General features: G+C 43.7%; 1 protein-coding gene across 1 annotated transcript in view; it reads left to right on the plus strand.

Moving 5' to 3' along the window:
- The first annotated feature begins 4340 nt into the window (after positions 1–4340).
- The window catches only part of stab2 (stabilin 2), a 30011-nt gene continuing 10260 nt past the window's right edge, over positions 4341–24091 (plus strand). Inside the window, exons 1-42 of the mRNA XM_063460163.1 lie at positions 4341–4443; positions 5757–5881; positions 6284–6399; positions 8251–8336; positions 9117–9183; positions 9267–9362; positions 9550–9672; positions 9875–10071; positions 10204–10331; positions 10441–10574; positions 11116–11195; positions 11398–11547; positions 12082–12225; positions 12335–12397; positions 12933–13049; positions 13148–13201; positions 13280–13360; positions 13959–14111; positions 14422–14481; positions 14578–14679; positions 14796–14882; positions 15075–15186; positions 15258–15438; positions 15545–15638; positions 15724–15882; positions 17917–18012; positions 18414–18506; positions 18581–18628; positions 19043–19176; positions 19275–19377; positions 19968–20045; positions 20151–20240; positions 20325–20432; positions 21024–21155; positions 21250–21378; positions 21516–21578; positions 22408–22509; positions 22582–22777; positions 22855–22950; positions 23088–23145; positions 23233–23306; positions 23419–23544. Of these exons, the coding sequence (XP_063316233.1) occupies positions 4357–4443; positions 5757–5881; positions 6284–6399; positions 8251–8336; positions 9117–9183; positions 9267–9362; positions 9550–9672; positions 9875–10071; positions 10204–10331; positions 10441–10574; positions 11116–11195; positions 11398–11547; positions 12082–12225; positions 12335–12397; positions 12933–13049; positions 13148–13201; positions 13280–13360; positions 13959–14111; positions 14422–14481; positions 14578–14679; positions 14796–14882; positions 15075–15186; positions 15258–15438; positions 15545–15638; positions 15724–15882; positions 17917–18012; positions 18414–18506; positions 18581–18628; positions 19043–19176; positions 19275–19377; positions 19968–20045; positions 20151–20240; positions 20325–20432; positions 21024–21155; positions 21250–21378; positions 21516–21578; positions 22408–22509; positions 22582–22777; positions 22855–22950; positions 23088–23145; positions 23233–23306; positions 23419–23544 (4522 nt within the window). The 5' untranslated portion in view covers positions 4341–4356. The remainder of the gene's footprint in view (positions 4444–5756; positions 5882–6283; positions 6400–8250; positions 8337–9116; positions 9184–9266; positions 9363–9549; positions 9673–9874; positions 10072–10203; positions 10332–10440; positions 10575–11115; positions 11196–11397; positions 11548–12081; positions 12226–12334; positions 12398–12932; positions 13050–13147; positions 13202–13279; positions 13361–13958; positions 14112–14421; positions 14482–14577; positions 14680–14795; positions 14883–15074; positions 15187–15257; positions 15439–15544; positions 15639–15723; positions 15883–17916; positions 18013–18413; positions 18507–18580; positions 18629–19042; positions 19177–19274; positions 19378–19967; positions 20046–20150; positions 20241–20324; positions 20433–21023; positions 21156–21249; positions 21379–21515; positions 21579–22407; positions 22510–22581; positions 22778–22854; positions 22951–23087; positions 23146–23232; positions 23307–23418; positions 23545–24091) is intronic.

The following is a 24091-nucleotide window of genomic DNA, read 5'->3' on the forward strand; positions in this document are numbered from 1 at the left end:
AAAAGGCATCCTGAAAGAAAGAAACCATGTGAATAATCCAGAAACAGGAAATATTACATTCTAGCTGGAAGTACAGCAGTATAGCTGTACAGGCAGCTGATGAGGTAGAGTAAAACTACTTCATTACATCTGATCACAGAAGGCTCTGCCTGTTCTGCCTCCACCTCACCCAAGAAGAGTCTTCTTTTTGATTTTTTAATAAAAGAATGACTAAAAACACTTCACAGCTGTCTGATGTTAAAATCTGACTGTGTTGATGTCAGAGTGAGTCACTCTTAAATCAAAGACATCAGGAAGATGTAAATATAACAAACATATAACACATATTAAACCTGCACAGCTTTGTTCACATGGATGTGTTTAAATAAAGTTAGGAGAATGTATCCTGTCTGTCAGTCAGTGATGGACGCATCCATCACTTCCTTCATTTGACAGTTTAAACAGCAGGAACAAAAGAACAGCTGATGAAACATCAGACCGTAGAAACAATTTGAGAAACATTCAAACTGATCTGAACTGTGCACAGCTCTCTGAGCTCTGCAGCAGCTTGATTCTTTTCTGTTTCAGCCGTTCAGTTGCAAATTTGCTGCTGTGCTTGGATCTTTGTCCTGTTGATGACCCAGGTTGGTCCCAACTTTATCTGTGGGACAGATGGCTTCATACTGAAGAACCACAAAAGAAGTTCAAGGTGCACTTAGATCATCATCCCTTCTCCACCGTGCTGACACTTGGTCCAAGCTGTTTGCTGTGCATGATGGACAAACATCTACATTTGGTCTCATCTGTCAAAGGATGTTGTTCCTGAAGTCTTTGTTCAGATGCAGCTTTACAAACCTGATCCCTGCTGTTATGTCCTCTTACTGAGAAGAGGCTTTCTCCTCCAGCCCCTCTGAACAGCCATTCCTGTTGTGCCTTTCTCTAACCATGCTGTCATGAACTCTAACCTTTAACCTGCTAACTGAAGCCTGTAGAGTCTGAGATGTAGCTCTTGGGATTTAGTTTTTCATTTTTTTTGATCAGTCTAACCCTGTAAATAATTTACTGTAACATAAACGGCTGAATGGACCACACCTTCAAACTGCTAAAACGTGTCCATTGGTAGAGGAGCTCAGACCGACGATGACGATCAGTTAATCAGTGCATTGATCATCAGCACCTGGATGCAGTAAGGCTGGACTCTGCAACAGACAGACACTACAGTGCCCCGAGTTTTAGGATCTGTGCATTCCCAGAGTGTAAATGAGGGGTGTAACGTCTGTAACATCGAAAAAATGATCGTCCTGCTCAGCTGATCTCTGAGCTCAGTGAACTTCCTCCTGACCAATTTCAGTTCTCACTGAATCCAACATGGAGTTCATTTTGTTCGAGTAGCACAGCAAGGACTGATCGTGTGTACCTCAGATAAACTATTTAAACTTTGTACCTATTCATTATTCTTATATTCAGGCCTTCAAACCTTCAGGCATAGTTGCAGGGTTCAGGTTTGGGTTGAGGCCGCGGTCTCGTTGCATGTTGCTGAGTCAGAGAGGGTCCTCACAAAGACAGGAGTGTGTGTTATCAGCAGTGTGTGATGATGAGGCAGAAAGTTTTGGGGAAAAAGTGAAAACATGTTCTTATTTACACTCCAGGATTTCCTGCCATTCTTACTGCACATCACTGAACAGGGTATACCAGGCAGATCCAGGGGCCCACATGGTCAGGGGTCACACCCAGGCTCCTGTGTGTGATCATCTGCTGCCCTCAGCTTCTCCTCAGAAATCAAACATCTGCATTCCTGCGTGTTCACATTCACACATTTATACACACAGAAACTTTACAGCGAGCACGTCGACCACGGCACTGCTGTTGGTGTGAGGTCAACGCAGGAGTGAAGATTATGGCAACCTGAGACCAACTGAACTCCAATTAAAACTGCGTGAGAGCACGCTGTCTTCCTGCAGGACCTACAGAGTCCAATAAAACACGCAGAGAGTGTCTCTACTTGCACAGCTCAGCTGACTGATCTGACACCGGAGCAAAAAATCAGAATCAGAATCCTTTTTTAGTCACACACTGTGAACCAAAAGGCTCAAAGTAAATAAAACAAGTAAAGTCACTAGAAGACAGGAGTCTGATATAACAGCTGGACTGGTTTAGATTCTGAGAAAAGACACTGAAGTAAAAGCAAAATGCCCTCATCTTTTATCAGTTGCTCACAGGTTCTTGCACTAACAACTTTGGTTAATCAGAATCAGAATACTTTATTAATCCCTAGGGAAATTATGTAACAGTATGTAACAATTAACAGTTAACGATATTTTGTCTTTTTTGTGTTAACTTTTATTTCTTTTTGAAACTTCACATCAACATTTTAAACATTAAAAAACATTTTATCATTTAAAATAATGCATTTACTGCAGTGAATTTATTTGGGCATTTAAAAAAAATCTTTACTGCATTCCTTAAAAGAGTCAACTCATGTTTTTATTTAGGTTTCATTTTATTTATTTAATTTTATTTTCTTTAATAAAGAATATACTAGTGAGGTAATTTCCTGTCAAACACGGAGCTCCGCCAGCCTGCAGGTGAGCGGGGGTGGGGGTCGAAGACTCATTGAAAAGCCAGAAACAACCGCCATGAAGTATCACACTAAGTTTCCCACTGTCCTTTTGATTTCTGTGTTTTCCAAACCACGTTAGTGAAACATCAGCAAAGCACTTCTCATTCACTGGCACTGTTAGCTAACAGTTAATAAGGTAACAGCTAATAAACTAGCAGTTAATGAGCTAGTAGTTAAAAAGCCAGCATTTAATAAGCTAACAGCTAATAAGCTAACACAGCTAACAAGAGTTTTAATATCAAAATTTATTATTTTTAAATTATAAATTGTAAAAATGTCTGCATTTTTTTCCTGGGTGAAACCAAAAACGAAAGATACGTTAAGTTTTTCCCAGATGAAAAAATTTTTCAAAAATCATGAATCAGCTTTTTGTCCAAATACAAATCACAGGTGTTCTGGGAATCCATCCTACCTGACAAACCATCCTACCCGTTGTTTCTACGCATGCGCACAACACGAAATTCAGTGGCGAACCATCCTACCCTATGTGAATATAAGCTACTAACATACTCTGATGGGTAAAATTAAGTGCCAAACCGTCCTACCTTTGTAAATGTGACGTACAAGCATACTTTAACAGCTTTAATTAAGTGGCAAATCGTCCTACCTTTGTTAATATGAGCTAGAACAGGGGTGGGCAATCTCAGTCCACGAGGGCCTGTGTCCTCGAACCAATACAGCTGATTTAAATGGCTAAATTAGCTCCTCAACATGTCCTGAAGTTCTCCAGAGGCCTGGTAACGAACTAATCATGTGATTCAGGTGTGTTGACCCAAGGTCAGATCTAAAACCCGCGGGGACACCGGCCCTCGTGGACTGAGATTGCCCACCCCTGAGCTAGAAGCATACTTTAACAGCTAAAATTCAGTGGCGAACCATCCTACCTTTGTGAATATGAGCTAGAAGCATAATTTTACAGCTAGAATTCAGTGGCAAATCATCTTAGCTTTGTTAATAACAGCTAGAAACATACTCTGACGGGTAAAATTACGTGCCAAACCATGCTACCTTTGTGAACGTGACCTACAAGCATACTTTAACGGCTGAAATGAAGTGGCAAACCGTCCTGGCTTTATAATTATGAGCTACAAGCATACTCTGATGGGCAAAGTTAAGTGGCAAACCGTCATACCCTACTTACATTTGTGCTGGAATGACTCTTTGACAGCAGAAATGTGCATAAACTACTTACGGTAGGACGTTTTGCCAAAGTAGGACGTTTTGTCAGAACACCGGTCCCCACGAGTTTAAAGGCATTTTTACTGTCAGGATTACAATTAGGTTAGGTTTAGGCTAAAGGTTAGGATGAGGCATTCATTTTTGATGGTTAGGGTAAGCGGCAAGAGAAAGCATCATGTCAATTAGATGTCCCCACAAAGAAAGAAAAATGCAGTGTGTGAGTGGGTGTGTGTGCACCGGTGTGTGTGCGCCGGTGTGTTTGTGTGTGAGTGTATTTCTGTATATGTGTGTGTGTGTATGTGTGAGTGCATCTGTGTGTCTCTGTGTATGTGTGTGTGAGTGTGTGTGTGTGTGTGTGTCTCTGTTTTTAAGGTCTGAAACACAGAGACACACAGAGTGTGTTGATTTTGTGAGTGTGTGTGTGTGCGTGTGTGTATGGGTCAGTGTGTACCTCAGACTCGGCAGTTTCCTTTGAGTTTGGTTTTTCAGGAAACACATGAGGGATGATAAAGGAGGAGGAGGCTCAGAGGCGCAGGAGCTGAAAAGAGTTGGTGGGGATAAGTTGGAGGGCAGAAGAGATGGAGGTCCTGCAGAGCGTCGGGCTGCTGTGTGTCTCTCTGATGATGATGATGATGAGTGAGCTGAAGATGTCAGCTGCTGCACAGGTAAGCTTGTCCGCCTGTTTTTATTCATGGAGTTCGTTCAGCTTCAAACTCTAAAACTGAACTCGGCGTTTCAGATGTAAAAATCCACATGAGCTTCAGGATGTAAAAGTTTGGACGCTGGCTGTCATGCGTCAGCGTCTCTGTGAAACTTTGAGTAAATGAATCTGAGCGCTCTTCCTCACATCAGCTCAGAAAGAGCTCTGTTTATTTTAGTTGTGCTGTCCTGTTTGAAGCTTCATCTGTGATAACTTCTGGTTTTCTGATGTCTTACATAGCGATGTGTTCTCTGACTGAAATATTATGAGCTGCAGACTGAAGCACTGCTCACATCATTTGCTCTGACATTCACTTTCTGGGGAGGGGGGATCACCCGAGAGTGTGGACGCAGTGGGAATAGCCCCAACTCTCATTCAAGAAGCTTTACATTCACATAAACAATGTGAGAAATAACTAGTGTGGGGTACTCAAGCAGAATGTTGCCATGGTTACAGGCAGTACTGTGTAGGATTATGTGCTCTGTATAAACAGATCTTCAGTCTGATTTGTGCTGGTGCAGCAAACAGCTGGAGTATGAGGTACCTGCAGCAGCCTGCTCAGGTCTGCAGAGCTGCAAACAAAGAAACACAGCAGAGACTGCAGGAAGAAGCCGCACATGCCAAAGACTAAAGCTCCGCCCACACAGGAATAGCTGTGCAGCGATGCGATGACTATTGAACTTCGGTGAAGTTGGCGACTTATAGAGACGAGACAGAGAGGATCGATTAGTGGAAGCCGCGTGTTCAGATAAGGTGATACTGGAAACTGAGCGGGAATCACATCAGAGGTTATCTCAACAGCCAGAGCCCGCTGACAAGCAACTGTCACCGAGCAAAGGCAAAAAGGAGCCAGTTTATCTGTCAGCAGCTGATTCCCATCTGAACCTGCAGGCTGTAACAGGAAGTCATCATCAGCCCAGGAACTCCGTGTCCTGTTTGCCTCCTTTGACCGTTTCCTGGGTGGAGCTGATGGAGCAGATAACCACAGCTGCTATTACAGTTATTACACTTACTTCCTGTTCCAGTTGAGCCACCAGCAGCAGTCTTTGGTTTTTAGGTCCAGAGGAGGAGGTTTAATAGTTTTACCAAGTGATGAGTTGAACTTTTCCACACTGTTACCTTCTAGTTTACCTGCACGCTGACAGTGTGTGGAGCACTGAGCTCCTGATTGGTTGGAAATCGTCCCACTAAGAGCTGCAGCCACACATTGCCAGCACAGTTTCACTCACACAGCGTAGACATTGATGAAAGACACTTTTCTTTTCTTTTTTTTTTCAGAACTTTTGCTCCAACTCGACGATGCTCCGCACTCGCACGATGTGCCACTCCTGCACCATCAGCCAGCTGATCCTGTGCCCATCAGGATTCAAACCCACGCCCAGATCCAACGCCCAGGACTGCAAGTGAGCACCACACAGCACAGGTCCACTCAAAGTCCTCATTGTGGTTCAACTGATGGTTGAAACAATAAACTGTGATTAGCTTCTTTGTACAAATTCAAATATCTCCACAATTTCACATCAAACATCATAACTCACACAAGAAACTTTAAAAGATGTCCACATCACCTCTTTCATCATTTTCTATTGAATTTACAGTTAACAGTTCTGCTGTCGAGTCAGGGTTCAAAACAGTCCTTCTGCGTATCACACTGAGCCACAGAGCAGCCTCTCCATCTGAATCAGGCTATATAAGGACCCCTCCCCTCCCTCACCCACCTCCACCTCTAAGAGGAGAGAACCTTGGTGTCCTGGATCCCAACATCAGCAGCCACTTTACCTCCAGTCTGTCTGTCTGTTCTGCAGGTACTACATCAACACTCCCAGCATGAAGCTGCCCCTCAGTGGCTGCTCCTTCGAGTGCTACAAGGAGGTGGAAATAAAGAGCTGCTGTCCAGGTTACTGGGGCCCCGACTGCATTGGTCAGTACCGACACACCAGCTCATCCTCAAAGAGCCAAAAAGCTTTTCTTTAATCATTATGTTATATTCAAAAGAGGCTGTATGAATGTGTGAGAAGCATGTTGTATAAAGTGATTTGAGTGCTCATAGTAGAAAGGTGCTGTACAAGAATCAGTCCGTTTACCACATATAATGTTAAAAGGCTGCAAAATAACAGGCCTAACATTTTTAGTGGGGAGTCTATTGTATTAAAGAATGCAAAAATGATCCTGTTACCACAGGTGTGTAAAGTCCAGCACCGCAATGCAGTCTGCCTTTACAAACGTGTGAGAGAGAGCAGGTGTGGATGCTGCTGTGAAGCAGGCTGTGAACTTTCTTCCCTCTTAGATTCCACTGTCAGCTTTCAGGCGCCTCAGCGGCTCAGACAAGAAGTAAAAGAGCATTCGAAGTTACAGAGCGGTGCCATCGAGTTCGTAAAAGTTGGCAGTGTAAAAGTCCTGCTGACTGCTGAGCTTCAAACCTCCTCCAGCATTAACATCAGCACAGAGACTGTGAGCCGGGAGCTTCACAGCCGAGCAGCTTCTGTAAGGGTGATGTGAGGGTGGACGGGCGCTTTGGTCCATGTGCTACATTTAATTCAAACGTTTAAATTTAAAGAAGTTTAAAATGTAAATTTGTGACTGTGATAATTTTTGTATTCACTCATTGGTCATAGCATGCTAGCAGCAGCACACTCGGTCTGTCCAGAAATTCACTACAAGACTTCTCGGGGGTCTAAAAAAACTGAGCTCTGGCTTCCAGGTGACTCGTGTCACATTTTCAGTTCTGCAGGAACCAGATCGTCCTGCAGGAACCAGAAACTTCCTCCCCATTTCCTCTGGTCAGACGCTGTCAGCAGGACTGGAATCTGCTGACTCAGTAGACCCCCCCCCTCCATGTGTCTCAGATGATGCCTGCTTTATCTGTTCGAAGCAGAAAAATAATGCTCAGTTTTTTCTGCTCCTGAGAGCTGACACACCTGAACCTGGGGTCTTCTAGGACTTTGCTTGTCCTCCATCCACCCCCAGCCCCACCTTCACTGAAGACTCTGCCACTAGAAACACAAAAAAGAAAAAAAATCACTGAAACTCTTACAAAGTTTTCACAGAAAACCCCAAAGCAATCCTCCAACAAGTGGAGGAAGTCTTTGTTACGTAAAAGTACCTTTAAAAGTAAAAGTCCTGATACTCATGTAAAAGTATGAGTAATATCATAAAAAATACTTCATTATAACAAGTAAAATGTCTCCTGAGTATGAGAACCAGTATATATTTGATGGTCATCGCTGTGCAGTCATGTGAAAACAGATTTTTTTTTAAACTATGTTCACTTTCAAATGTTTGGTATCAAACAGAAGTTATTTTCATTATGAACCTAACTGTTGATCATTTCTCTGGTCCGGCTCCGACCTTCCGGTCCTAAGTGAGGCCGCCATAACCTGACTTAGCATCAAAGTAATGATAAAATAATACAGGCACATGTTCAAATACTTAAAAATATAAGAAGGATTTCTTCATAACTTTCAAAGAGGAAAAAAAATACCCAGGAATGAACGATCCTGGTATCCGTGCTTCCTGCGAGCGGTGTGATGCTGTGGTGGTTATTTGTTCTGTGAGCGGAAGAGGGGAAGGGAAACAGATGATGGTGATGTGATGACATGAAGAGATTAGAGAGGAAGAGGACGGAGCGGGAGGATGGCGGGAAGTGTGTGTGTGTGTGTGTGTGTGTGGGGGGGGGGGGGGGGTCTGTTTCCTCATAGAAAACACAACAGCAGCGCTCCACAATCATGCAGCGTCAGCTTCCTGTTCACACCATGTGCCCGTTCTCTTTCAGAGTGTCCTGACCAGGCTGCCAGACCCTGCAGCGGCAGAGGCGTCTGCTCCGCTGGACTGGGAGGGAATGGGACCTGCAGCTGCCAGGTGACCTCACACACCTGTTCTCACCTTACACACCTACTCTCACTGTACATCACACACCTGCTCTCACACACCTGCTCTCATAGAATAGATCTTTATTTTCGCTGTTACAAGAACAATGAAAGACAGTGTCACCTCACACACCTGCTCTCACATCACGTCACACACCTGGTGACAGAAATCAGCTGATGTGCAGGTAAATTGGAGTGAGAGTGAGAAAGCAAAGCTGACTGGAACACAGACAAACCAAAAAATAAAACAAACTACAATAACGTGAAAGCAGACTGACACAATCACTGTAATCTGCAGTCTCCACGTGTGTTTGTGTCCATATAAATGTATATTTAGGACGTAATCATATATCTGGGTTTATTGTCATAAAGAAGGCATAATATTAGAACCTTGAACAACACTCACTGTCCACAGAACCAACAGTAAATGACCTCAGAGTTTCTAGATTCTAGAGCCCTTTAGAACCTTAGATCTCAGACTGTTACAGGAACCCAAGAACCCTGTGAATAATCAAACCCCATAAATGTGTGTGTTGCATCGGTGGTTGGCTGAAAGGTTTAAATAATTAATGACTGTAAAAGCAGAACCCCTCCACCTTTGAAAAATGCACCGGTATAGAGGTTCCTGTATGTTACAGGAACCCAGCAGTAAACTGTTTGCATTACAAATCTGTCTCTCTACAGGCTAGAACCACGGCTCTCTCAAAGTTTACCCATGATGTCACATCCTGTTTATCATTGTTTTTAATTGTATGTCTGTGTTTGTGTCCAGGAGGGCTTTGCAGGAACTGCCTGTGAGGACTGTGCACCTGGACGGTACGGCCCCACCTGTCGCTCAGGTAACGTCATCTCCAGCTGTGACAGATGCACTGAGTTCTCAGGAACCTCTGACCCACCGTAATTCTGTTTACACTGTTTGCAGTCTGCTCCTGTGTCCACGGCCTCTGTGCTTCTGGAATAGTGGGCGACGGCCGATGCACCTGTTTCTCCGGATACACGGGTCCCAACTGTGACCAAGGTCAGTCCTCCTGCTGGTACCTTTACAGTCACAGGTAACTCCACCTGCAGCAGGTGTCCTGCTGTGTTCTCTGGTCCTTCTCCTGATTTGGTAACATGTCAGCTTATCTTTTCCTGTTTCCTGTTACCTATACAGTTGCATTTGCCTGCACCCTGTCACCTGTGCTAACACCTGTATTGTGTTTCAGAGTTACCAGAGTGTGCAGCTCTCAGCTGTCAGCAGAACTCTCGCTGTATTGAAGAAGCTCTGACGGGGCAGTTAGTGTGCCAGTGTCTACCCGGCTACCAGAGAGCAGGAGCCAAGTGTTTATGTGAGCTTCTATGTACCCCCTTGGTGTGCTCTCTCTCTCTCTCACCCACCCCGAGTTCTCTCTTTCTCTCTCTCTCTCTCTCTCTCTCTCTCTCTCTCTCTCACACCTCTAGTTCTCTCTCCCGCCTGTGGTCAGTGTACACGTCACAGTCTTTGAGTCTCTGTGTGCTCCAGCTTTGTCTTTCTCACTTTGTCTTTCTCAGCCATAAATCCGTGTCTGCAACGGGTGTGTCACGCTCAGGCCTCCTGTGTCCACACCGGACCAAACCAGCACCTGTGTACCTGCAATGAGGGCTACAGCGGGGATGGGCGGGTCTGCATGGCCATTGACCCGTGTCAGACGGATCACGGCGGCTGCTCCGCTGAGTCTGCCCGCTGTGTGTACACTGGACCGGGCAGGGTAAAACATTTTGGCCGACCATTCACATTATGTGTGTAACGAGCTGTGGCCCGCAGGGGGCAGCGGCTCGCTGTCAGGTGACCTTGCCAGTGACCTCTGAATCCGCTGTGCTGTGCTCTGTGCTCTGTTCAGTCCCACTGTGAGTGCCTCCCTGGGTTTGACAGCCTGTCGGGCGGTGGCTGCAGCCTAAAGGACTCCTGCACACCTGATTCCTGCCACCGGAACGCCAACTGCAGCACCGTGGGACCTGGACAAGTTGAGTCAGTCACTTTACTTTACTGAACGTCTGCATGGACCAATACCTGAATCTGCAGGCAGCAAGTAGCAGAGCTGCAGAACTGAGCCGTCACTTGCTGCTCTGTCCCTCAGGTGCGCCTGTCTCCAGGGCTACGTTGGTAATGGTAAAGTCTGCATTGGGAACATCATGGAGCGTCTGAATGACCTGAACACAGAACCAGGAGGCCAGTGGACGGGTCAGCTGAGCAATGCCATCACTCTGTTTGGTATGTGGATTCAGTTTCAGGTGGTTTGGTCCATAAAAAGCAGAAAACTTTCACTTCCTCAGCTGCTCTCTGTGCAGGGACACATGTAAGCTTTTCCCTCTGGCCTACAGTGTTCTGGTGTGACCTACCCAGTGATAGATATATTAAATAAAACTCAGTAAATGAAATAGCATTCATAAAAATTAAACTGATACAGAAAAATTACTTCAAGTTTCTCCTTTAAGCACTTTTATTTACCACATCCAGGACTTTTTTTGTAAGTGAGTTTTAAAATGTTTAATCTGGGTTCTGCACAGTCGCCCCTAGCCTTCCTGATCGATCCTGCTCTGTTTATTCTCCAGAACACATGACATAACCGACGTATCCCATGGTAAAACATAGGAGCAATGCTCAATTACTGCTTCGCTTTATTGGCAATGACAAGTCTTTAGCTGATGCACACCTGCGATCCTGTGTAGTGAGACATTTTACAGATGGTCAATGAAGTCGTCTCACATGAATAGAACTAATGTTAATGATTGTGTTTGTGTGTGTTTTGCAGGATCTTTGTCGTGGCCTCTGGAGAATATGGGTCCGTTCACTGTTTTCATCCCGATAAATAAAGGCTTCAAGGGAACGCCAGTACGAATCCCTTCAAATTAACTGATCCCCTTTTATCAGCAGCTAGTTTTAGTTTTTAACTTTAGAGTCACTTTTATGTTTCTTTCACACCCTGACTTTGTTTTGGGAGCTCATCGTTCTTTAAGCTCCAGAGGAAAAAACACAATTCAGTCAAAACGGGTTCAGTCAGGATTCAAACATCTGCCTTTACTCTTCTTACCAGGTGAGGACTCTGATAGCGGACAGGTCCAACGCTACATACCTGTGTAAGATGCATATGGTCGCTGGGATGATGCAGTTTGACACGCTGAAGAAAACTGATGTCTTCTACACACTGACGGGAAAATCAGCAGAGACGGACACATCAGAGGGGGTGAGAGGCTTCATCACCAGCACATTGATACAACATGAAGTGAAAACATGTCAGGGCACGAAGCAAAAAAATGAGGAAAGATAAAAAAGATTTGAAACAATTTGAGGAAAGTGAGCGATGACTTGTTTTTTCACATAAGAAACAAACCAGCCCAGAGCAAGATGCTAACCCAGAACCCGAACTAGAACCTGACCGAGACCCAAACTCAGACCCTTTCCCTGAGCAATCAAATAAATAACTTGACTGAATCCTGTTTTTAAACCCTTGGAAACACAATAAAGATGACAATAAATAGAGCGGTCACAGACTTGGCTTGCATCTGTTCATCGTAAGAATGAATTAAGATTTATAATCAAATAAGTGATGCACACAGTGGACACCAAGTCCAGTCTTAAGTACTTCAGAGACTTTTGATGCTCACCTGCAACATGTGAAACTCTTACGGTCTTCACACTTCCAAATGTTAAAATGGTAAGCCTCCAATGGCTTTGAAAGAATTTTGTATCGTCACATCTTCCTCTTTTTTCCTTCCAGGACGCTCATACCAAAATCCGTATCCATGGCAGCAGGAAGAAAGGTGTAATCATCCAGTCTAATGTTGTTGCATCTAATGGGATCATCCATATCATCAATAAGCTGATGGAGAGCGTGCCTCCCACCGTGGACAGCAACACTGAGGTGGCAAGACTGAAAGATTTTAGTTTGGATGTAAACGTGCTCAGCAAAGATAAACCTGTTCATTATGTCTCCATTCATCTCATTACATGAACACTTTGTTGTTCCACAGGAGAACCTGATGAAGATCGTTTCTGACTATGGCAAGTTTCAGACTTTCACCAGTTTATTACAGGTATAGACTACTTTTCTTCAATACCAGGAACATCAGGCCATGAATACATGCAGACGCCAACTTTTTTATTCTCAGTTTAGAAGTTAATCACATCCTGTAACTTCCTGTATTGAGTCAATAACAAGCTGAACGCTGGAAGACATTTTATTGCATGTCCCAATGTCCCAGTCACATTCCTGCCCACCAGAGGATGGGATCATTACATTATTACACTGGATCAGGACTTTGTGTCAACACTGACAGAGAAGATATTTGGAGTGTGATATTTCTATGATCAGTTTTAGGTTCTGAACACAGATTAAATAGGAAATATTACACTGACTTGTGGTCCTGCAGGATTAGACGTCCCTGATGTTCGTGCTGAAGGAAGAAATGTGTAAATATTAGCAGAGTCAGGACCGAGCGTTGCCTGAATCCCACCTCAAACACGGTGCATGAGCATTTATCTCAGTAACACATTGAGGTGAATGAGGACCTGGTTCTTAAGTTTCTGAATTCTAAATGGATCAAATTGGACAATTTGTGCTCTCTGCAGAAAACTCCTCTGGTATCTTTGCTGGACCAGCCGGGACCAATCACTGTGTTTGCACCCACCACTGCAGCGTTTGATGCAATGATAGAAGGACACCTGAAGTATCTCATGAGCCCTGACGTAAGGATGGACACAAAAACTGAGAAATTTGTAGTCTGTCAGTGAGTGATCATTTCCTCCATGAATAATTCACCAGACGATTGGTTCTGAATCCTCAGGGTCACAGCAAACTGCTGGAGTTTCTCAGGAACCACATTATCCCGGCCACTGCGGTGAGAGCGACAGTCCGCTGACTCGTGAATAATTCACGTTTGTTCCCTCTGACAGTTTTTCATCTCCCTGTCATGCAGCTGGAGATCTACAATGCTGTGTCAACCCCAAGATACGTGACAATGGCCAATCAGGTTCTGACAATCACCGTGATGGAAAATGTAAGTGTGGATTTCCACAATCTGTAACCCCCAACATCACCCCAAATCTCTGTCACAGTCACTGTTGAAACTTAAATAATATCATGAATCTTATAAAATAACAAAGGAGGGTGGAAAGTGTTTGGTTCTAAGTATGCAATAATACTGACATTATTGTTCCAATATCCTTTCTATGTGCTGTTCATGCAGATTTAGTCTCTTTAATAAGCTTGCAGATCTTTTTTAATATTGCTGAAATTTATTTCACTTTTAACTTGAACATTTGAAATGTTGACATTAATAGAGTTTATTAATATTATTAATAGAGTTTAAAATAAAATCCAGATAACAAAAATCGCTAAAAGTGCAGCGTTTTTATTTCTGTAATCATTTTCAGGAGAAATGAGTGTAATCAGTAAATATTCACCATGGATCCTGTAACGAATACAGCCGTGTGACTTAAAGCTGACTGAACATCAGCTCCTGGTTTCTGTGTCAAACCTTTATTATCTAAAGAAAAGTTGAATTCACTCCTATTATCCGCATTTTAGTAAGACTGAGTGAAAACATGTTTTCCACACTTTCAACATGAGCTCAGGTCCTCATTTCACTGTTTCAGGGCCAGATCTTGGTTAATGGTGCAGCCGTGTTGGAGGCGGCTGTGGAGGCAAAAAATGGACGTCTTTATGTGATGGATGGAGTTTTGACTCCGCCCTCCATCCAACCTGTGTTGCCCAGTAGATGTGACATCACAGAGACTAAAATCATCATGGTGAGTTTAACGTCTAATAACATGATCGATTGACTCTAAACGTATATGTGCAGCGTATGAGGCTCAGTGTGAAAACAAAAGGCACTGAGCTCATGGAGCTCTTGTAGTTGGATCATCACACCGTGCTACACTGTTGGAGTCTGCCTCCATTGGATGAGTAAATATATTTGATCAGTGAGGTGACTTTATCCCAGGAACCGAAACACGTGGACACTGAGAGATTTCTGCCCCTTCATCTTTGAGCCCGCCCTAAAACACTGAAGCCCTTTGAGTGTGTTTGAGATATTTGATCAACTCGTGTGTTTTTCAGGGTGAATGTGTCGCGTGTTCAAAGCTAATGATGACCCAATGCTCTTCTGGAGTTTTTACAGTAAGACTGAACTCACTGTGAAGCATCTGGATATTTATTCACTTCCCTTTCTTACTTTGAGCTGCTTTAAAATATGATTATGCTGTCTTTGTCCAGGGCTCTTCCACATTTGGATGTTCTTATATTTTCACCAAGGGCAACCTATCCGTTAAAGTCCCAGTGAAAGGCTGCTCTCCACACTGCAACTCAACGGTCACGGTACACACTTTAGTAAAACCGTGCAGTTTACTTCATGTTGGAACAGAAAGACACTGAAGCCTAGAAGATGTAACTTTGTAGAGGCCGTCAGAATAACTTCATGTATATCTGTTCAGATTCCAGCGTGCTGTAAAGGTTTCTACGGTCCAGACTGCAGACCGTGTCCAGGTGGATACCAGACACCCTGCTCCAGACACGGGCAGGTCAGACGTTCCCATAATTCCTTAATTACTTTATTTGGAAGAAGCTTTAGTGCTTTCTGTTCTTTGAACAGACTTTTTCCTGTTTGCAGTCCAGCAGTGATGGAAGGAAACTGTAATGTTTCAGTGTTTGCAGGGAAAGCAAGGTGTTTGGTTTATGGAGGAGGAACCTAAAGTGTGTTTTGTGTTTTTCAGTGTTCGGAGGGGGTTTCAGGAAATGGAGCGTGCAGCTGTGAACCGAACTTCAGCGGCTCACGCTGTCAGTACTGCTCCTCCTCGAACAAATATGGACCAAACTGTGACAGAAGTAAGTCTGACTCATACTTTGTGACGTCACACAGGCAGACATGATGTAAAGATGTACTTGTCTATCCTCAGCCTGCCCCTGTATCCACGGGCAGTGTGATAACCGTCCGGATTCAGACGGTCGGTGTAAAGTGGACTCGTGTCAGCAGGGTTACACCGGTCCTTTGTGTGATCGAAAGACGGCCGCCTGCGGCGCTCAGGCTCAGTTTTGCCACGCACATGCTGACTGTGACTTCAGCCAGGGAACAGTCAAGTGAGTTTACCTGGATGGAGTCTGAACTTTAACCCTGAGTCAGACATCTGTAGTGAACGGTTATCTCGTTGTACCACACATTATTCTGTACTGTGTCCTATTTTAGGTGTATTTGTAAACCTGGTTTCCAAGGTGATGGCATCACCTGTGTGGCATCTGACCCGTGTGCTCCACCCCACCGAGGTGGCTGCAGCCTGAACGTAAGTCTCCAGTTTTTATAGTGTAACTGTAAAAAACGCAGTCTGTTTCCTCACTGCTGCCCGTGCTGCATTCTGCCCCTTGCAGGCTAAATGTATAAAGACAGGCCCTGGGACTCACGTCTGTCAGTGTCTGACTGGATGGAGCGAGGATGGGGATGAGTGTCAACCAATCAACAACTGCAACAGTCCTGACAGAGGCGGCTGCCACCCCAACGCCACCTGTGTCTATGTGGGACCCGGACAGGTAAGGACACTGATATCAGCTGAGACGTGAATGGTGGAGATGTCACTGAGGGATGGTTTATCTCATTAATGTGCTCTTACCCTGGGAATGCACCACTTCAGTCCGTCCTTAGAGTGGCAGTAAGGAGTAGGGATTGGTATTGTTTAGGTTTTATCCGATACCGGTGCCAAACCGGTACTTAAACGGTGCTCAAACCGGTGCTTAAACAATGGAAAACACAAACTTTGTCCTAAAACCTCTCATGTTTAGCTGTTTTTTTGTAAAAAAGATAACAATGTTAGCCTTTTCTGCAGCTATAGGGCATATATGGTTTCACTCTATCAAACAAGAAGACAGCCGCATGTAACTACGACGGTGTTTGCTAGTTCACCTTACGTGCATTAATTTAATAACGTGGTTAGCCTACTCAACGTAAATTACACACGAATAACATTAAGCTACTCACGCAGAGAAGAACGGCTGCTGCTGCCATCATCATCCGTCATCATTTCTGCTACACTGGCAGGGCTAGGGGCCAGGACTCTACTCTTCGGGTTCTTGGGGGATGTTGCTAACTCCGGGTCCGATAACAAGCACCACACCCGCAGTAGATGTGCTTGGTGTGAGGTCTTGCAGCAAGCTATTAAATACGGCGCATTTCTCGGCTTTTAAAAAAACGCTATGCGTTGCCAGGTGTTTCATCAGATTCGAGGCATTACCTCCTTTGCACAGTATCACCTTAAAGCACTTGTTGCAGGCTGCTGAGTTTGCATCTTTTGCTGTGAAGTACAGCCAGGCTTTTGACCGCTTCGCCTTGGGCATTTTAATCTGTAGCTCTGCTCTAAAAGAACGTACGTACCTGGGCCCGCCTACTATCCTGGGAAAGGTAAAATGATTGGCTAGAATCCAAAGTGTATGACATCTCAGGAAAAAAAGCACGGAAAAAAAGCACTGAAATGTGCGCTGCTTTCCGGTCTGGTTACTACCGTTTATGTGGCACCGGATACCGGTACCCATCCCTAGTAAGGAGTGCAGTATTATTAAAACGTGAGAGGGCCAGAAAATGTGAATCCTGAAATGTGGTTGATTATTCAAACTTACACTGGCCTATTTAAGCTGGGGCCATGCGGACCTCAGAGGGAATATTTCTCGTATCTCAGTTTTTTACTTTTTAACACGTTGTCAGTTAGTTTGTTCTTAATGATGTTACGTCATTGTTTTTGGGAACCCCCCAGTCAAAAGCAGCCAATTTTGCAGTTTCAATAAATGGAGCTATTTATTCAGTTAATGTTTGCCACGTGGCAGTTTGTTAGTCTCAGGATCTTGCTGCTTCCTTTTGCAGATGATGTGGTTCTGTCAGCCTTATTGGCCTTCTGTAAAGATCTGGTGCCTCTAATTCTGAGCCCATGGTTCATGGTTCTCAGAAAAAAGTGGGGTGCCCACTTCAGACTGGAGTTTTGTCCTGCTAGACCTTAGTGGAGCGTTCAATACTGTTGATCATAATATTCTATTAGAGTGACTAGAGCATGCTGTAGGTGTTACAGGTACTGTGCTGCAGTGGTTTGTATCATCTCTCTCTGATAGACTCCAGTTTGTTCATGTAAATGGAGAGTCCTCTTCACACACTAAGATTAATTATGGAGTTCCACAGGGTTCTGTGCTAAGATCAATTCTGTTTACATTATACATGCTTTCTTTAGGCAGTATCATCAGAAGTGATTTGTGTGTCTGTATAAATAAAATTGAGTTGAATTGAACAGTCTGCAGATGGGGGAGTTTGAGTATCTCTTTTTGTTCGCTTTTTGTTCACGAATGAGGAGGCAGGAAATTAAAGATGGATCTTTAAATAAAAATTTTTGTTTTACAAAATCCTGCATCTTTGCAAAAAATAATAATAATAATTTTGGTATTTGTTAATATGTTGGTATGACAGGGTTATTAATGTTAAAGGCCACTATGGTCCTGCTTCTACATCCAGTGATCTGGTCCACCAGCACCAAAGAGTGAAGCTGTCGCCGCAGCAGTAACGTCCTGTTGTTATTTGCTCCTGTTCAGAGTGACTGCACCTGTAAGGCCGGTTACCAGGGCAGCGGGCAGGACTGTGAACCTGTGAACCAGTGTGTGACTGCAGATGGAGGCTGTCACTACTTTGTGAGTAGCAAAAACCAAGCAACAAATCCACTGAAAGCATCTTTTCTGCTAAAGTCATTATGGGTCACACCAACAGAAACATAAAACAAAAGGTCTTTTGCTTTGATGTCATTTGCCTGCAGCGCTGTGATCAGGGTGTCAAAGCCAGATTTTACTCCTTTAACTATATCTTCAATTTGACCCTACCTGGTCAAACTGGTCTGTAGATTCACTCCTAGTAACTAACCCAACCAATCATCGTTCCTCAGAGCCAATCAGAGGCTCTGCAGTGCTTCACTGAATTGCTTAAATTTTTTCAAAGTAAAAGACGTCTTGTGCATGATGTCTGTCTTGTTTTGATAAAAATGACCGAAGCTAGGCCCTCGGTGACCGTGTCCCTGTTTAATGGTTGGTGTGTGCAGGCCAGCTGTCTCCTTTTGTCCTCTCAGTGGACGTGTGTCTGCGATGAAGGATATGTTGGAAATGGACACGTGTGTTACGGTACAGTTGAGCAGGTGAGTGATGCCAGGTTCAGTCAGCAGGATCGTGTCTTTGGTTCCAGCCTGACTTTGTTTCCTGGTGATTTCAGGAGCTCAGCGTCCTTCCTGAGGCCTCAGACTTCTTCACATGGCTGACTGTGAGTATGTCACGTTTTACAGATGCATTATGTGCAGATTGTCACTTTGATTATTATACAGTAAATGAAACATGCAGTATATCACAAACGAACTCACACGCTTCACATGCAGACTAGGCACCATAGTTATGCCACTGTCAACACAGTGTATCATATTCACTGATATTCATTCATACCACATGAAAACCCAATTAGAGCACATAAATATGAGTACAGAAAAATTATACATTTATGAATACTGTTAGCAATGTTAGCCTCACACTGTGGGGGTTATCGGTTCGTGCCACCGTGCTTCATTTTTGATTAACCATGCAGTTTACAAGACTGACTCCCCCTGTGGTCTTTCATGTATCAGCAGCTATTTTTAATACCAACCTGAGCAAAGTTTGTGTTTGTGTTCATACGTTGTGTTAGGATTCGGATCTGTCTCCGTCTCTGTCGGATCAGAACCTCACCCTCCTGGTTCCATCCTCAGCAGCCATCAGCAAAATGTCCTCAGAAGACAAAAACTTCTGGACGTTGAGGGGAAACCTGCCGAGTCTCATCAGGTTACAGCTCCACAGGATTTAAAGTGACATCATTTTATTTTGGGGCTTTTATATGAATATGTGTAACAACTGTGCTGTGATCTGTCCCCTTCTGACAGAAATCACATGATCCCCGGTGACTACCCCTTATCTAGCCTCTGGAACATGCCGTCTGTGACGTCCCTTCTGGGAACAACACTTCGTGTTTCTGCAAACGACGAGGTAACGCTTTCTGTGTGAGGACTTCTGCACACATCAGAGAGAATTTTGATCTTTCATTGAGCCTGTGCAGCTCAGGTGTTTCACATAAACTCCACACAGCCATCGCTGCTCGTCCTCGGGCTGATCTAACTGCCTTTTGGCTGGCTCTCATCTTTCTGATGTTCTGTCAAATGCTTATAAAGTTACAGGTTGTTAAAATATCCTTATTATCTGGCATCAGGCACATAAATGTATAATCTCTGTGAGCCAAAATATTGCTCTAAAAAAAGCACTGCTGCCCTTCAGTATGCCTCCAGAAGCTGGCCAATCAGAATGAAGTAGGCTATCTTAAGGGAACAGAAGCTATAGCTTGTTGTTTCAAGCAAAGGATGAACTGAGGAGCTGAGCAGAGGGCCAGTACAAAAAAATGAGGAAATGTTTGGACTGTGAATCATGTGAACATACTTGAGTGGAGTCCCAGAATAAAAATGTGGACTTTCGTCCACTTTCAGTATATGGCTGTAAACTTGGTGCTTTTCTCTAATTTTACTTAAAAAAATAAATAAAGTGGCTGTGTTTGTGTCAGAAATGATCTGCTGATGTTTGTGCAGATCACTTCTGTTGGTGGAGCTCTCATCGGCACTTCAAACGTTGCTGCTACAAACGGACTGATCCATTTCATCGATAAGGTAAAAAGAAAAAAGAAATACTACAAAAACAACACCCAGCAAGTTTTTTTGTACCTGTTACTGATTTCAGCCCTTTTTTTTTCTTTTTTTTTTTGCGTCTTTAAGGTTTTGGTTCCCGACAGAACACTGAGTGAAGGTCTGCTGGCCACGCTCGCTCTCAGGCCGGAGTTCTCACTCTTCAGATCGTATCTCATCGTACGACCTCTCAAACACGCTCACGCCATGCTTAAATGTTAAATGTTTCCTTACATGTTGTGCTTTCTCTGGCTTTTTGTTTAGGATTATAACCTGACCAATGATATCGAACAGGCTGACGAATTCACCATCTTTGCTCCGACAGACGCCGCCATCACTGAGTACCTGAAGAAAATGGCAGCCACTGCCCTGGTATACAATTTAGACTTCAGTTTGTCTGCGTATTCATTTGAAGCTGACTCAAAAAGTTTGTATTTGACCTGATTAGTCTTCTTACTCACTGCTGACATTGTTGAAATTTTTTACATATTTTAAAATGGATTAAGTGAGCAACACTCAGTTCTGTTATTTCATTCAACATTTAACCTCCTAGGACCTGGCGTCCACATATGTGGACATCACATTTTGGGTTATTTAGACCAAAATGCTAAATCTTGCTCTACAAGGGCCTGATATCCACTTACGAGGACATTATACTGCTACTGTTCTATCGAAATTTTAAATGAATATCCTCATATGTGGCTCTCATTTTTCTTAGAAACAAAAATTAGATAAAAAAAAATCTGGTAATTCTTTGTTTTTACATTCATCAGGCCCCAGTCAGCCCAAATATCAAAGAGAAATTAAAAATGCATGCTGTGCAAGAGTTCGGGTCTTAGGAGGTTAAAGCAGACCGTGGTAAATATAGAACTAAACTCTGTAATTAAAGGCTTTGAGCCTGTCCTTGGGTTTATTTATTTACTTCCTTCAAAGTAGTTGTGCTTTTATTTTGTCGCTGAACAGGATGTGAATACGACTCGTTACCACGTGGTGGCATCACAGCGTCTGTTAAAAACCGACCTTCAGCTCGGAGGTTACAAAGAGACGATGCTTGGGTTTTCCTTCCAGCTCGGCATTTTCCCACGAGACGGAAAGGTCTCATCATGAAATATTGATTCTGTTCCATCTGATCACATGACTGTCTAAACAACATGATACAAACCACCTGACCTGTGTTTTCCTCATGCAGCTGTTTGTGAATGATGCTCAGATGAACTCCTCTGACATCCTGAGCGGTAAAGGAGTGATCCACGGTCTGTCAGCTGTTCTTCAGATCAACAGAAATCGCTGTGATGATCTCAAGTACACAAAAGTCATGGTAAGGTCCTCAGCCACCAGTCATGTCCTGCAGATACTTCAGCATACTTCAGTGCCTCCAAAGACTTACAGACAATAGTTCAATGAACGGAAAAACAATCGCATGATGAATATCAACGTTTTCTTTCTGCTCCAAAGGGGAACTGTGTCGACTGCTTATTCCACCAAAACAAGATCTGCCCCAATGACACCGTCCCAGATGTAAGTTTTCTGACTTTGTCTGATCATTGTTAATCTTTCAAAGCTTAGACGTGAACACTTTTTAACCACCAGGCTCTTTAAACAAACTTTTATACCAAACTAGAATCGGATAAATGCAGCTAATACAAAAAAAATCTGTTTGTTTGCAGATGATTAGATTTTATATTTAAGTAAGTTATGAAAGATGGAAAATTCTCCCCTAAGTCAAAAGAATTACGTACAGTTTGTCCAACTTTACAAGACTAACAAGAAGTCAGAGGAGATATAGAGAGGACTTTATGGTATTCCACTAAAGTAATTTCATGACCTCCCAGTGATCACTGAACACTTTACTGTATGTGCTCTGGTGCCAGTTACAGATTGAATTTCTTTCAGTTTACTGTGACAGTACTGAAGTATCATAACAAAAAAATAAAAACGTATTTTAAGTATAATTGTGCTGAAAAGTAAATAGCTCTTTAACAGCTGTGGGAAAACTGGCATCATTTAGTTGTATTTCATATCAAATTTGACATGAAATACAAACGTTGGTTTATTCAAAAATAAACCAGCGTTTATTTGATGGAGCGTAAAAATGTTTTTCTTTTGTAATTTAGGTGAACTGAAATGAAGAGTCAGCAGTTTTATTTTCACTGCTCTATCGCTTCACGCGGATAACTGGTTATACTGTGTAAATATTTTCTTGTGGTAAATTGTGCTTCTTTTCACTGCCAAATAATTTGAAACATGCGTTGTAGAAAATGCTGAAACTAATACTCAGCTCAGATGCACAGCCTGGTCCATGAGAAGCTAAAGTCAAAGTAAGAAGTTGGTGTTTTGCTCTGTGCAGAAATCGGTGAGGAGGACGAGAAAGTGCATGTTCACCCGCACGTTTGAGGGCGAGCGGCTGCTGAGCATCGGCTGCAGAGCGACGTGCCTCCAGAAGAAGATCGTACGTCTCCTGCTCATTTCAGGGTAAGCATCCTCTGCAGCGTGGCACACTAGAACTCTTCTGTGCTTTCAGGAGCGGAGGTGCTGTGCAGGGTTTTTCGGGGAGCACTGCGAGGCATGCCCCGGTCCAAAGGGTCGGCCCTGCTTTGGTAATGGAGTGTGTGTGGACGGGACAAACGGGACCGGAGTGTGTCGGTGTAACGAAGGCTTCAACGGGACCGCCTGTGAAACCTGCCAGAGCGGCAAATACGGAGTCCACTGTGACCAAGGTTCAGTACGTTTCATTAGTCAGCGCATGATCTGTCATCTTCATCCTCACCTTCATCGTCACGTGTTGTCTGCTCAGAGTGCGAATGCAAGAACGGACAGTGTAACGAGGGACTGAAGGGCGACGGGACCTGCGAGTGTGACGTGGACTGGAGGGGAGTCCACTGTGACCAAAGTAAGGCTGAACAAAGGATGAAGAAATGTAGAGAAAAGTGAACGCTGTGATTTAGAACAACAAAATCTCATCTATGAGATCATTTTTAGAAATACTGTTTTTGTCATTTGTGCTGAGCTGCGTCCGTGTCATTGCAGAGATCGAAGCCAAAGCTGATGAGCAGTGCGGCTCGGTGAGATGCCATGGCAGTGCAAAGTAAGTCTGCACAAGTTTAACTGTGTCTCTGCGTGCAGGACGCTGGAGGATTTATGCTTCCCGTTAAACTTTAATCTGGTCTTATAGCTGTGTGACCGGGTCGGCCGGCCCTCAGTGTGTCTGTGCTGCTGGCTTCAAAGGAAACGGGACTTCCTGTCAAGGTAACACATGTTATGAGCTCTGCAGGTCACTTACCTGCAGCTTTGGTCTGAGCTTGTTAAAGATGATTCCTGTGAACCGCAAAGTTTACTGAACACTTTGTGACTCATGCAGCCGTAGATCCGTGCGTGGTGGATAACGGTGGCTGCAGTCTGTACGCTGTCTGTAAGAGGACTCGACCCGGCCGAAGAGACTGTGTCTGTAACGCCGGCTACACAGGCGACGGACTTGTGTGTGTCGGTAAACTCACTTGCCACAACTGCTCACACCTGCTCACAGCTGCTCTGGCTTAGTTATAGTTGGTACAAGGAGTCAAAACGATTTTTAAAGAAGGAAAATTTAATTATTCCGAGTTAACATTAACTTGTTCAGATCAGTTTATATTAAATTAAAAAAAAAAGCGAAAATTAGCTAAGAGGAAATCACACAGGGGACATGAAAGTGTGCAAAATACAATCGTGAAAGTTAAAGCAAAAGTATTGACAATAAATCCAGTAATACTAGAAGGATGTGCTATACTTCGTAGTGGAATGGTCTGACTATGGTGGACAAAGTCTGCAGTAATGCAAAACTTAAAAAGCATTTTGTGAAAGTTCAGCGAAATTAAAGCAAAAATACCAATGCAAAATATTCCAGATGTTAGTTCTTCCAGAATCACAGCAAAAAGGATTCCAGCCAATCAGAAAAGCATCCAGAGCCAGCAAAATGACTGAAATTAAGTAGTTCTGTTGATTTGCGTGGTTTGTGGTATTGTTGTGCTGTGAGGAATTTAAAAGCTCTGGCTCAG

The sequence above is a fragment of the Pelmatolapia mariae genome, linkage group LG17 (assembly GCF_036321145.2).
Source record: "Pelmatolapia mariae isolate MD_Pm_ZW linkage group LG17, Pm_UMD_F_2, whole genome shotgun sequence".
NCBI classification, from domain to species: domain Eukaryota; kingdom Metazoa; phylum Chordata; class Actinopteri; order Cichliformes; family Cichlidae; genus Pelmatolapia; species Pelmatolapia mariae.